This window comes from Melitaea cinxia, chromosome 16, assembly GCF_905220565.1.
Source record: "Melitaea cinxia chromosome 16, ilMelCinx1.1, whole genome shotgun sequence".
Classification (NCBI taxonomy): Eukaryota; Metazoa; Arthropoda; class Insecta; order Lepidoptera; family Nymphalidae; genus Melitaea; species Melitaea cinxia.
Genome location: NC_059409.1, coordinates 10200277 through 10213269, shown reverse-complemented (window position 1 = coordinate 10213269; position 12993 = coordinate 10200277). Strand labels below are relative to the sequence as shown.

General features: G+C 32.8%; 1 protein-coding gene across 1 annotated transcript; it reads right to left on the bottom strand.

Annotated features, from left to right (window-relative positions):
• Positions 1–665: 665 nt before the first annotated feature.
• LOC123660819 (NPC intracellular cholesterol transporter 1 homolog 1b-like) lies at positions 666–4585 on the bottom strand. Its single transcript, XM_045595850.1, has one exon. The coding sequence runs from the start codon at positions 4583–4585 to the stop codon at positions 857–859; it is 3729 nt and encodes a 1242-aa protein (XP_045451806.1). The 3' UTR covers positions 666–856.
• Positions 4586–12993: the final 8408 nt, after the last annotated feature.

Sequence of the window (12993 nt, the reverse complement as noted above, 5' to 3'; positions counted from 1 at the left end):
TAAGTACTTATTTTGTCATTTATTGTACATAATGTTCACACTCACTTCAGCCTATCGCAGTCCACTGCTGGACATAGGCCTCCCCAAGTTCGCGCCACACATCCCGGTCTTCCGCAATCCTCATCCAGCCTACACCGGCAATCTTACGTAGATCGCCGGTCCAACGGGCCGGAGGACGTCCCACACTGCGTTTGCCAAGACGCGGTCTCCACTCTAGGACCCGTCTACTCCAACGGCCATCGGTCCTGCGACACAGATGACCAGCCCACTGCCACTTCAACTTGCTAATTCTGTGGGCTATGTCGGTTACTTTCGTTCTCTCGCGGATAGTCTCATTTCTAATCCTGTCTTTGAGAGAGACCCCAAGCATAGCCCGTTCCATTGCACGTTGTGCGACTTTAAACTTGTGGACCAGTCCCTTGGTCAGTGTCCACGTCTCGGCTCCGGATGTTAACACAGGCAGGACGCATTGCTCGAAAACTTTTGTCTTCAAGCATTGCGGAATCTTCGAAGTGAAGACTCGACGGAGTTATAATGTTATGCCTAAGAAAAAAGTATTTTTATCTTTCTATATAACTAGCTGCCCTGGCGAACTTCGTACCACCTTTTATTTTATATTATTAATTATAATACATTTAAGTTGGACAAAGTTACATATCTGTGCAAAATTTCATTAAAATCGGTCAAGTAGTTTAGAAGTCCATCGCAGACAAACAATGTGACGCATAATTTATATACATATATTAAAATGTTGTGGAGCCGTTATCAGAACGTTAGGTAAATAAATCTAGACAAAGAGATCTCGATCAAAATGAATCTATATAAACTCTTGTTTTCCTTATTTGTCTTGCAATCTCTACATATATTTAATGTCATTTAAATAACTTAATAATACAGGGAAAAATATAATTCCGTGAATAAATCCTAAAACAACTAAACTAAAAAGCATTCTAAAGAAGAAAACTTCGATTATTTGTGTGTATGAAAATGCCAAAACTATTATTGGTATATTCGTAAAAGTAATACCTGTGATAATTGTTGCGCCAACACTTTTGATAGCATCGCTAACTTTTTTGCTTGGTGGACTCTCACTAGTAGCATAAGCATAGGCAATATGTGTACAGAATTCGACAGCTATACCTATAGATACGATTAAGTTTACACAAGAAACTGCATTAAGAGGTATACTCCAAATATACATCACACCCATCATTTCAATAGTAATCATTATAACTGTAAAAGTTAAAGCGAAAGTAATTAAAAAGTTAAATCCAGTCATAAATAAGTTAATAAAGAGAACTCCTAAGAGAGAAAAGCCTAATGATTTGAAGGTTTCTTCCCACATACTTAGATATTGTTCGTAATAAACGTAAAACACGGAATACGGAAAAACTTCGACATCTAGACCCGTGTGTTTATTTATAGCTGCTGTAATATTAGCGCTTAATTCATAAGCGTATTTTACAGCAGTTATATAGTCATGTGATGTTACTAAATTCGAATGATAAGCCATAAAGTTACTATCATAAACAGTAGCCTGTCCGTTTGAATCGAGTATATAGTTGACATTACTAAAGTAACTTGCCAAGCCTCCTTTATTACACGACTCAGTGGGAACGTCTTGTAAGAAAAATGGGATATATTTGCCAAAAGCTTCGCCCGCTGGCCTTAGTCCATTTGCAAAATTAGATCTTTCAATATCACAGTCCCTACACTGTGGTGAGATATCTGAACTCTGACATAGTTCACCATTTGTCACATTGTACTTACAACAACTGCCAGGTAAACTAGTCCAATCAAAGAAGTCGTCAATCCATGAATTTGAGGACCTTTCTATGTAAGTCACATTACTATATAGAGATGCTAAATATATTTGTGTTACCAATGAATCGTTATTACAAAGTCTACTGCCACACAATACATTTTGGTGGTCATGATCTGTAAAGTTCAAGCCACTCTTAAGCACAAAGTATACTGGGGGACCAAGTTTTAATAACCGATTAACAGCTTGCAAATATTTGTAAACATATGAATCAGTTGGTAAAGCCATTTCTTGATCTAAACCAAGTTCGATCTGTGGTATAAGTATGACACTTATAGAAAACAAGGCTAGGAATACAATCACAACGATAATTTTTACTCGCCAGTTCAAAATAAATAATGAATAAGGCTCCATTAGCCTTTGAGTAATACTTTGATAAGGTTTGTGACCATGTAGTGGATCTTCATCGTTTAATATTTTCTTTTGAACACAAAAAACTACGTCAAACCTGTTGTAATTAACACGTTTGTAATCGAGTGATAATATAGCTACTACTACTGTTATTTGGAAAAAAAATAAAAATGCTAAGGAAAAGGTAGCAAATATAGCAAATGATTGTACTGCTGGCTGAATTGAAATAGTACCAATAGCAAAACATGTAATCTGCGTGGCGGAGGATACAAATATCGATGGCCCTACATTTTGCATCATTTTACCAAAAACAAAATACCTCTTCTTCTCAAAACTCCATTCTTCTTTGTAATCTTCATATTTTTGTAAGCTATTTTCAATTTCTTGGAGTTCTTTGACCATTAAAAAAACATTATCAATACCGACAGATAAAACAAAAAATGGAATTACGTTTATAGCTAACAGAGAAATGGTTATACCACAATAACCCAATAATCCCAAAGCACAAAAAATTGCAATAATTACAACGATTATGCAACTAATAGATACGGTGACTTTGCTGTCGATCATGCAAGTCTTTAAGCTTCTTATATTACCTAAAGCCAAAATTACGTACACGAACATAATTAAGTAGCTTATAATAATAGGTGTCGCTTCGGCTTCAGAAATCCTCTCAATTTCATCTTCAATTGATCTCTCACTTCCGTACGCTACTTCAACAAATTCCGATTTCCAATTGTTTTCATAATCATGCATCAAGTCCACGAATTTTTTTTCCCATTCTAAAACAGGTTCCAGTTGGTCACTATATAAATAATTGGCTATGGGATAATTAATTACCAACGTATCGGCCAGCAACATATTATCACCTTCGTATCCACCAAGGGTTAATTCGGGGTCGGCTCCACCACCCCAAGACGCCATGCAACTGAGTGAGTAATAATTGTTAAGACAATTTGTTATACTTGTTAGGTACGTATTGTTGTTGATATTATTTCTATCAGGTAGATAAGTCGATACTGACATTGAGACACAATTTTCAAAATTTGGTTCTTGGCCTGGAGTACGTAAAGGCGCGTAGCACACGTCTTCCAATTTTACCGTGTCATCTTCCCTTCCTATATTAATTATTGCATTTTCAAGAGCTACTAGTTCTTTTACAGCTTCTAAGCGAAAAGCGGGTCCGTATGTAACGTTATCAAAAACAATAGGATCCAACCCTTTTATCGTTAAGAAAACTTGCGCAGCACGATAAAATGGGCCAAATCTAGAATTAAAGTAATTTAATTCCTGACGGCTGCGAGAGTCTGGGGCAGACCAAAGCTCTCGAGGATTTGCTGTTAACTTGAGATTTAAAAACCCGAAAAACATTGCAAAACTAATCCAAGTTGTAAACATTATAAGTAAGATAGGATTATTAGCAGAAAATTGACCTATTTTTTTAAAACATTTCTGAAATAATTTGATCAAAAAGTTAACATTGTATTTGTATTTTATATCTGCGTTTTCAATAGTGTTGTTTCTTATTTTTCTATATTCAAAAAATGATAGAACGGTGAATATTATAAATGTTATAACAAAGAATACTATTCCTACTGAAAAACTAATGCAATTTACAGATAATACAGTACATATATCAGGTTCAGTAGGCGCATCGGTCACTGGACAGTTGGCAAAACAATCTACGCAACTACAAGGTAAATCTCCTTCTATAGTTTCGTTGCACAATGGAGCACTGACACTCATTGAATCTTCCGTCGTTGGCCACCTATGAAAGTTAACTTGAACAGGGGCCATAGGATTGGTACTTGTATCGCCAGTAAAACCAAACCAAGCCTCAGGGTCACAAACGGGAGCATTTCCACACATCAGATTTATAGCAGGCATTCCAGTCTGTGGTACAATAACACCGGCACATGAAGCGTGTGCATTCACCATGAATTCCTCGTGCATTCTAAAATCTATTTCACTAACATATCTAGTTCCATCAGGAGTCAAATCCTCAGTAACATCGACAAATAGTGACTGATCCGGAGAACAATTCATTTCACAGATTTGCCTTTTAAAGTTTGCAAAACATGTTGGACACCGTCCAAGGATACCGTCGGCAAGCAAAAGACTTCTATGTGTATCCATAATTTGTTCTGAGTCACAACAGGATAAGACATCGTCATCATCTCTTCGGTTTCCTTCATCGTCATATAACAGCTGAGGACATCGTGATTCTACTATATCTCGTACTTCATTTTTAATTTCACCAGTCAGATTTCTGAGCAAAGGCGCCGCTTCATGGTCAACGGGACATAGTTTAGGGTGTCCTCCTACTACAGCACATACTCCGTACATAACACATTTTGCCGTAACACTGCACCATAGAGTTAATAGCACACAGAATACAAATGTAAAGTTCATTTTGAGCCGACTCATGATTTGATCGATCACAAAGCTTTAAAAGGTGTCCATTATATTTTCACTAATCCTCACAGACTCGCAGGTCGTATTTAAATAACTGACCAAATCAATTCAGTCATACATCTATTCGATACGTTATCGAAACATTAACACAGGTGTTAGATAAAAGTCTATCAATAGGATTACGAAATTATGATTTTAAAGCAAAAAGACATTTTAGATAAGATAATTACAAAGTTACAATAGTAAGAACACTCATAGGTACACAGGTGCAGAGCATATTCGATAAGTCACCATTGGTCTCTAGGGACCAGTCTTACTTCCCCACTTCTGTTGCGTTCTTGGCACTCCGAATCATTCGTGCATTTTTTATATTAGTAGTAATAACATTTTATTTCATTGTATGGCGTCGATGAAAACTTACATTATACAAATATACAAATTATTGAGTAAATTTATCAATAGCCAGTAGCACAATAATTTAATAAATAAAAACATAACACACAACAAAAAGAAGTCAATTTCTGCATAATGCTTATAATCTCACATAATAATAAGTTGAATAACAGCGTACATAAAATATTGTGCTCAATGTAATGATATGACATACACATCGACATGTAATACAAATTGAATTAAATACACATTATGTGGTAATTCAAAAAGTATTTCTTCAGATCTCGTTTAAATCTAGTTAATCGGACCACACCACAAGCAACAGCTTATGCTTGAAAAAGGATTATCAAATCGGTAAACCCGGTAATGAGTTATGAGGTTAACATCCACCCAATAATAAAAATTAAAATCATGTGGTGTTATGGGACACCAGGTAGGAACGAAGTTCCTTCGGATAGTATAGAAACAACACAATGTGAAAAAAAATGTTGGTTTTTATATATTTTTTCTATTTTTTGATTTTTTTTTTAATTTTGTTGATTGGTTTTTAATTAAGTACATAAAATTGTTTAGGAAATTTAGTATTTTAGAAAACAACATATACCGTAAAATAAAATAAATCAAACAAAATAATAATAATAATAATAATTCAGTGTTAAGTGAAATAAAAAAACGTGTCTTTATTTATTTTTGTCGACAGTATAAAATTACATAAATAATTTAAAAAAAAGTTTACTGGTAATATTTTAGTTTTACAAACGTCATATTATACAGTCGTGTGACTGATATTACATCACTTCCGTTGTATATTTTTCTTACGGTTTTAGTATCACATTTTTTTCAGTTCGGTCGCCCAGCCAAATGTCAAGCCTGCCGTAAGGAACTTCGTTCCAAAATACAGAAGAATTGAGAACCTCCTTTTTGTAGCCAGTTAAAAAGTGCAAATGCTAAGAACATATTATGTTCAAGTTAACTTTTTTTATACTTAAGGAAAAATATTAATTACAATTTTAATGTACCAAATGCGAATAGAATTCGCATATCAATGGCTATGAACCGAAATATGTGTATTAAAAAGCAACATAGTTTTAAATCAAACGTAAAATAACAATAAAAATTCTTGTGTAGGGAAACTTTAAAAAATTTACTTTATACTATTTTTATCATACGTTCTATCGCACTTTATACCTTACCACCGCATGTTAGAAGTTCAAACCTATGTCTACAGACAGATCAAAGACTAACTGGTTGAAATACTAAGAAACTTAAAATATATATTTCTATTGACATCAAATCAGAGTTTCACTCATGTTAATTATACAGCGATAACACCTGTATCTACATAGTTTTAAAGGAGTACGATTTGTTATTTTTTGACGTAAAAACGTCTAACTAATAAAGCGATGAATGCCGGCTGCATACACGAAAAAGGATGATTCATTGTCCCGTTACGTTCAATTAAACGCTTGCGCCGCATCTATCTCTCTTCCACTCGATTGGCCTATGCGTCCGAGGAGATGCTTTGTTATGACGTCACTTTAAACTATCATCCGTAAACCAAATTTACAGACAACCAATTTTTTAATTAGTTTTTTGTCCGTATGTCCAGGTTCAGAGTTTTTACGTAATATTGAAGTTTTAAGAAATGACAGTATGACCTGGATTTAGAAATATAGATATACCTTGAACACGTACATCGCCTTTAGTTTTAGAAGTTATATTATGTGTTATCATGGTAAAAACGGAATTGAAAAATTAAAGCATAGCCTTAATAAATATTTATATTGTTATTAATTAGTTTGGCATGTAGTTTACAAAAAAAAAAAGAATAAATATAAGGTCAATTTCCGTGTTACTTTAAAACATTTAAAGATCAGTGCAGTAGAAGATTATATCTGACTCGCACGGACCAACACCACTAGGGTGCTCCTTCGTCGCACCAATGGCAGATTCGCGGGGACGCTATAGCACTTTCGCAATAGAAGATCTACTAAGGACTACCTAGAAAATTCTTTAGCCTTTTCACTTTCGAATCTCAGGATTTGTAGATGGTAAAACGGCCACGTGATAAGAGTTGAGCCAGAGTAAAGTGTTTTCTTGAAACTTGGGGCGCTGAGATGAAGCATCTTTCGAGTGTAGTTAATCAGGACATTGATATAAGCAACATTTTCCTGTTATTCTCTCTACACTGTAAAATAAATGAATGTATATATAAAAGGTACTATACCCATCCAAAAAAGAAAGTTACAAAATCTACATCTACATAAAAAAAATTAAAATAAATATCTTATAACATATAAACATGTTCGTCTGTTTCTACGGTATGCTTGAGTAAAAGGTAACAGCCGAGTGATATAGCTAAATATTTTTTTTTTGTTGATGAATATACATGCATATATATATATATATATATATATATATATGAATAAATACGAATATTACACCCAGGCTCAGGCGGGAATCGAACCCACAACCCCCGGAACAGAAAGCACTACAAATTGTGCACACGGACGAGTAAAAAGTCATGTACTTGGATAAAATTCCAAGCATATCTTTAACTGTATTATCGTTAATAAATAACAGGTAGTAATGCCCAGATCCTCCTAGCCCCTCTCCCATTTCTGTATGAAATAGCTTTTGATGGGCTAAAATTTTCCGCAGGTCACTCAAGTATATAGGTTATCTTAAAACAGCAATAAATAAGCATCTACGTATATAAATAATTTAAAGAAGATTCTACAACTTTTTCGAAATATTGTAGATATCTTATTAAAAATATTCTTTGCGTTCTCTGTGCATTTCTTTACATTTTCTGAAAACATTTACCATTTATACTTTCTACACCATCAGAAAATAGAGTTATCAAAAAACAAAAACCCTACCGCCTTTTTAAAAAAGCTGATATTTTTTCGGTTGAAAATGAGGGTGCTTTTTCGATATTGAAGTCAAAATAAGGTGAAAAAATAAATATTTTAGATCAAAAAAATTACAATGTGTTTGGGACATAAAAAGGTAAGTTTTCACTAACTTTTGTAACAATTTTTTTTTCTCGTTAAAGATAAAAATAAAAAACTAAAAACTTGGTTTTCTAATTTTTCACATGAATTTTGCGGTTATGCGAAAAAAGTGTATACACAAAAGTTGTAGATATCTTTATCACCTACAACTTTGCTTTTGATTTTTTTTTTTTTTCATAGGAATCGAGATAAAACCTTTTTTTACCTTTAACCACTTCACGACCTCAGATCACCCGTAATTTATTTTTCCCTTCATTTTTGCTGTATTCTCATCCTTTTCCAATGGGTTTCATCCTACTATATTTTTTTTCACTTTTCACAATTTTCAGAGGCTAAAAGCACTGGTCTAATATACAAAATTATAGTAATAACTGTATTCTAAAAACTTTCTGTCTATAAAAAAAAGTTACATACCTAAAATTTTTGAAACTTAACTATACCGACGACGTATGATTAATGGAAGATTTTTTTTTTATTTGTGATTTATGATTAAATGAATCTCTATATTAATCCTGCTAATATTATAAACGCGAAAGTTAGTATTAATGGATGTATGGATGTTTCCTCTTGCACGCAAAAACTAAAAAATGAATATTAATGAAAGCCTACAATAATATAGCTTATACATTAGAATAACACATACAATATAATATTTAAAGATAGTGTGTGAATTGTCCAAAATATAACGATAATTGTTAAGTAAGTCGGAAAAAATCTACCATTAGCTATTCTGGCGTACGCTGCAAAAACTGTAGAGTTTACACGTATATAATGTATAAGAGAAATGTGACGCGACAGCATATATCTATCTTTTATGAGTAAGTCATTATCGTAAAAACAGTGAACCATAAATACAAAAATTGATAACATATTTCTAATGCACATTTGGTAGTATCAAAATGATTCTTATGTCGCAGAACCAATTTTGATAAATTTTAGCATAAAAATTGATATTGAGAAGAAAATAAGCTACTCGAACTACTTACTAATCCTGCGCAGACGAAGTCGCGGGTACCAGCTAGTTTAAAATAAAAATAAAATTTCGCAATTTTTACATTTCGTATTTGTAAAGTTTTCATATATTTGCTCGATGCGTAATAAATACAAGTTGTGGTGAAATTATAAAAAATAATTAGATAAGTAGCGTTGACAAGTCGCGTGTTCATTAGATCGATGACGCAGGAATTGTTGTCAGGGGAAATCTACAGACGGACGATGCGAAGCGTGTAATTGATATAGGACGCGTTTAGAGGGTCACACATTCCCACAGACCAGATCAGCTGTAATTGTAATTTTATTGTGATCAAGTAGCGAACGTGATGGCGACAGAAACGATTTGTTAATTACTCACTGACATGCTCATTAATAATATAGAAAGTTTCATTTCGAAATTTATATATGTATGTAAACTAAAACAAAATACGTTAAGAATAAATATGTTCTATAAATCTGTATCTTTACGTATAATAATACTGTAAAAATTTCAAATTCAAAGAAGGCACTTTACAAGAATTTTATCATTATCAATTTATCGATTATTGATTCTGACGGTCAGACGACAGGTTCCGGACATAGTAAATGAATAATACATAATTGACCTTTTAAAAATTTTACGTGGTTTATTATAATCTATACTAATATTATAAAGAGGAAAGACTTGATTGTTTGTTTGTTTGCATTGCATAGGCTTCTTTTTAAATTTTATTTAAATACCCGTGTGAAACTTGGACGGGACGCTAGTATGAGATAACTTTTTGACGGGATAAATTGATTTTTTTTCGTCGTTTTATTTTTATTTTTTTATTTGTGACTAATTTTTAACTTTAAAAACCATAAGAGGACTTGTTGAAAAGATATTTCATTTCTTTTAATGTTATCTATGATAAGATCGGCATAATCTAAATGAATAAAAAAATACCTAATTGTTTTTCATTTTTGTTCATAAATTATATTTATATAAATGTTCCTAGTGACATCTATGCGAATATGATGAAAACAAAACGTAGGGATTTCAGCGCCATCTATCTAAAATATTCAGAACTACGAAAACGGTAATTTTTTTCCTTGCCATTATGTTCTCACTATTCGTCAATAAGTGACGCTAGTAACAAATTATAATATAAGGCCTTTTAAACAAAAAAAAGCCACCTAATTATTATTGACGAGCGCCAATCACAAAAAATATATTTAAGGGAAATAATGTAGACACTTCGAGTAAGGACTTTTTGTATACCATAATTACCCAATTATCATTATGATACATACTGTTGTTATTAAACAACCTTAACATTAAACTAGATAAATAAATATGACTGTGAACTCTTCGAAACGCATTCACGGCTAAGAAACGGGATAAACAAAATCAGTGCCAAATTCCAAGCTTCACGTTAGCAAATACCACACATGCTGACGTCACGGGTTATTTTAGTTCTCTCCTTCCATTGATTGACATGAAAATTTGTAAATAATGTGTAAAAAGGATTCTACTATGTCTTGTGTTCTAGACGACAACGTCCTATCTTAACTAAATTCTTTGCAACAACGGCTATTTAAATCCAAATATCATAATGACAAGAATCTACTCCTTTAGGCTAATCGCCACTATTAATATAATATACCTTTTTATATTATATTTGTGGACTACAAGAAAGCCTTCGACTCTGTCGAGACCTGGGCTGTCCTGGACTCTCTGCAAAGATGTCATATCGACTGGCAATATATCGATATACTGAAATGTATGTACGACGCGGCGACGATGAATGTTCATGTCCAGGACCAGAGAACAGGACCTATTTCCCTCCGGCGTGGGGTAAGACAGGGAGATGTAATATCACCGAAACTGTTTACCACTGCGCTGGAGGATGCCTTTAAGACTTTAGATTGGGGAGAACGCGGCATTAACGTCAACGGTGAATTCATCTCTCCCCTTCGTCGGATGAGGATTGCGGAAAACCGGGATGTCTGGCACGAACTTGGGGGGTCCAGCAGTGGACTGCCATAGGCTGAAGTGATGATAATACCTTTTTATGTCTATAAATAAATGAGAAATAAATGAAGAGCATTAGCACTGGTATTAGCAATTTACTAGACTAAAAGCTTCTTTGTTATGTTGTTTACATATTCAATTTTAGTAGTACAGTCAAAGGCAAAAATGTTAATACACCTAAAGCTCTTAAATATGTATAAAGTATGTATCATAATTATATCGTATATCAGCTACCAGTGAAGCTAAGTATTTGACTTGTGCAATGCCATCACTAGTCTCATATTGTGACTAGTTTCAGTTACGAATTTTTATATATCTCGGGTCGGACAGTAAATATTTTCGCATGACGTAGAAGTCGGGAACTGCACGAAGTTATTTTAAAACGTCCTGGTATCGCCTGTGATGTACTCTTAACAACATTCTTAGGTTTATACAAACAAAGCAGTAACTTAAATTAGAACAGTTTAAATGTTTTTAAACTTATGACCACATATTAACCGTTATTTAAAATTACTTTATAATTAATATAGACTATGTTAAAGTATACGGATTATCAGACAGTATTACAAAGTAGAGTACAATTTACAAACAACTCAAATGTCTTTTAAAATAAGTAAAGTAAAATTGTCAAATTTAATAATTAAATTGTTATCTATATTTTTAAAATCTAATATCCTTTATTAGTTGAGTAACACATTGTTTAATACCATTTTATTTTTAATTTTTAATTACTTTTGCGAATTATTAATGGAAACAAAACGTTGAATGTTTTTTCACTTCATTTTATCATACAGACTTGATTGCAATTGGACATCATTTAAAATTTGTCTTACAAACGTATAACAAATAATTTCAGATGGAAGTTTTTTGTTGAATGTATACCAAACAGCAATGAGACAAATAGACACGTCAGATTATGCAGAACAAAACAATTTTAACCAACATTGAAATGCTCACGTAGTATAGGTAAAACCCATCGTTAGAAATTCAATATGGCATTTCCTAATCGATCACTAGAACCACGGATTACAAGAGGTAAATTTAAATTAATATTGTTAACTTGATACTTTACTTTTATTGTTTTGTAAATCTAATACTATTATACGAACAATTCTTGTATATACAAGAATTGTTCCAACGATTTGCATGAAATTTAGTATACAGGACATTTCGGGGGCGATAAATCGATATAGCTAGGATTCATTTTTCAGAAAATGTCATTTTATCCCTGTTTTTAGACACACACGTTCGTCTGAAAATATTTGTGTTCTGTCCTTAAATATTGCAATAAGACACAATGTCACAGCTGATCGTCTTTCTCACTTAAAAAATAATGTATAAATTAGTATAAATTGCTAAATTGTAACAAATGTATGTGCATGAATTTTGTACGAGACATTTGTTTCATCTGTGTTTTATTGGCGAATTCATTTCGTTTATAAAGTTAATTGCTCCAAATTGACAAACGTGACCGATTCGATACGCAGTCTCAGAATTTTCTGGAAATTAAACCATTGACATTTATACATTTCGAAACCTCAAAAAATATATAGTTAAAATTAATAATAGGTAGATATTTATATTTTTATAATTATAACGTTTAATCATTATAATTTGGGGAAAGAGGCCTATGCCCAACTGTGGGATATTACAGGTTGAAGCAAATTATAATTTTTACGAAATGAATAAAGTAGGTACCTATCTATAAGTAGGTAGGATATATAGTTATCTCAAACACTTTACTGGAACGATTAAATTGAATAGGTTTTCTATAGATAAGAAGCCTTCGAAAGCAAACAATAAATTACTGCTGATGCATTTTAAGCGGATAACAGTGTGGATTGTTATTAAAAATTATATGACGATTTTTGAAAAAAAATCGCAAAAATCGCACTTGGCCTACATGTGGACATTGTTTATTTATATTCAATGTTATCTCTTTTATCAGACGTTAACCTTTAAAGCACGTGGTCGTAGTATAGTATTTTGTTGGATTTGAAGCTGTAGCT